The 2285-nt window shown below is 46.0% G+C and overlaps 1 protein-coding gene across 5 annotated transcripts in view; it reads left to right on the forward strand.

Moving 5' to 3' along the window:
- Positions 1–1577: 1577 nt before the first annotated feature.
- R3HDM2 (R3H domain containing 2) overlaps positions 1578–2285 on the forward strand; it is a 27398-nt gene continuing 26690 nt past the window's right edge. For all 5 annotated transcript variants that reach the window (XM_009334152.1, XM_009334153.1, XM_009334154.1 and 2 more), the window contains exon 1: positions 1578–1770. In XM_009334152.1, coding sequence (XP_009332427.1) covers positions 1603–1770 — 168 coding nt within the window. In that variant the 5' untranslated portion in view covers positions 1578–1602. The remainder of the gene's footprint in view (positions 1771–2285) is intronic.

Here is a 2285-nt window from a genome sequence, read left to right on the forward strand (position 1 = left end):
TGGATCCAGTGCAGTGCTGGCATCTCCCAGGCACACTTGCTGCACGGTACTGTGGTTTCTCTGGCTGCAGCCCTGCTACGGGGGTTTGCCTGTAACACAGTGTTTTCCATTCACAACAGGACATCTGCCCTGGGTGTCTTAACAAGTTTGCTACAAATCCCTGTAAGAATCCATGAACTAGAAGCAGTTGATTGCACTCTCTTGCTTTCTGTATCTGGAACTGGAACTGATTCCAGTAGCCGTAATAAGAGTCAAATACATGTTTTATGTTCAGCAGCCGCACAAATTAAAGGGGAATGAGGTTGAATTAGTTAATGAATATTAGCAGTTCCCATGCAGAGCCAAGAGTCAATAAATCTCTGTGAGATCTGACTCTTTTTCAGCCATGTTCTGCCAAAGTAATTAATAAAACAAGTTGTTAAACATCAGCTGTGTTTTCCAGTGCCCAGACCTTTTGTTTGAGCCTCTCCCAAATTTAGGGTTCCCCTTTTCTTTTTGGAAACTTGTCTCAATGGGCCTGCCTTTTATCCAGCCTCCTCATCTGTCATCAGGATGAACATTGGGTTCTGCACAGGCAGTGTCTCTACAAATGTGTTTCTCAGTACCAGAATCCCTCTGCAGTCCTACATAAGCTGGTTTAGCCTTCACTCAAGCTCCAAGAGGCCTGCTTTGAGTTAGCTGAGAGGGCTGATGTTTCAATTCTAGACAATCGGATTGGAATTAACACTTAATTTGATGAATGGATATGTGACCTGTTCATTGCTCCTGTTTAAGACTGTCAGCAGACTGAGGCACACGTTGCTGCCCTGTCTAGATTCTGCTCTAATTCAGAGGCGTTTTCAGGGGCTCTGTGGGCTGCCTGTGTTCTTGCTAATCAAAAGGAAGTAATTAAACGCAACTTTGTCAGAAAGCATTATTTTTTCGTCTTAATCTGTAATTTGACTGTTATTGTTTGACTCCCACTTTTCCTGAAGTATCTAACCATAGGCAGCTAGAGAGAAGATATCAGGGGTTACCTTATTTCACAGGAAGAACCAGAGCAATATCTTGGGTATGAGGCTGTTTTCTCACTGAAGATTTGACTAATTGCAAGAAGGACTGGGTTGGGATTTGGGGAGAAAAATGCAGATTTTTTGTTGTTGTTTGTCCTGGGGCAGAGCACACCTCCTCTGGTTGCTTGAGTTTATTTCAGCTACTGAATTCCCTGCCTCTGGATGTTTGCTAGCATTAGGACTACCCTCAGTCTCTCCCTTGAATCAAAGTTAGAGGGCAGAGTGCCTGCACTGGGACCTCTGTATATCTCAGAGGCTTTGTTCAGCCCTGCTAGTGTCCCCAGAGTCCTGGTGAGAATCATGGACCTCCTGCGAGGTCTCCTCAAGGCAGGTGCTGCAAGGGGCTGCATCCAAGGGGATGAGTGCATGGGCTGTCTTTGAAGTGCTTGGTTTTGGGTCTTTGTACACAAGGTGAGTTACAAGGAAGTTACAACCTATATGTGCAAGAGTTTGTGTTCCATACAGAAACTCTTTCCACCCCCTGACTCCTTCCACCCATTCTGTGACCTCTTCTGGCAGGTGCCCATTGCTACGTTGTAGGGCTCTGAAGATGTCAAACAGCAACACAACACAGGAGTCTCTGGAAATAATGAAGGAGTCTGAAAAAAAGGTGGTTGAGGAATCTGTGAACAAAACCAAATATGTATCCAGGTCACCAAGCAAGGAGGAGGTGGAGAAGGATGGGGGGGAGGAGGTCAGCGTGCGACAGGAATCTCAGGTAAGTGTGCATACAAGTGGGTAGTCCCTTCTGCCAGCTTGCAGAGCGGGGCCCTCTCTACTTGGCAAACACAAGCTAGTTGCTATCCCTTCTGAAAGGGGCCTGAGCCTATGCTACCACCTCCCAAGGGGATACCATACTGTACAGACTGTGTTGTTCACAGACTGCTCTCTTTCTCTTTAGCTGAATCTGTTCTGCTCAGAGTGGAATAATTTAAATATTCTTTGAGCCCAGGAGAAAATGAGACTGGTGTGCTCCTGGGTGCACTTGTGCTCAGTCCGCAGGTTCTAGTCCCATGGCTGTTACCTCCCTCTTATTCCTTTCTTTGACCTAAGGATCAGTTAATGGCTCAATGTGAAGTGAAGGCATCCCAGGAAAGCTTGATTTCAGGAATGGCGCTTGGCCATTGCTTTGCTGCTGTTAAAAATGCCCAGATAGGAAGTGAATGTTTTGGGATTTCATTTCAGCAAGGAAAAAAAATCTGTGCAAGCATCATTTGGAGGGTGCTGGGACTC

Source organism: Pygoscelis adeliae, unplaced genomic scaffold (assembly GCF_000699105.1).
Source record: "Pygoscelis adeliae isolate BGI_AS28 unplaced genomic scaffold, ASM69910v1 Scaffold591, whole genome shotgun sequence".
In the NCBI taxonomy this organism is placed as follows: domain Eukaryota; kingdom Metazoa; phylum Chordata; class Aves; order Sphenisciformes; family Spheniscidae; genus Pygoscelis; species Pygoscelis adeliae.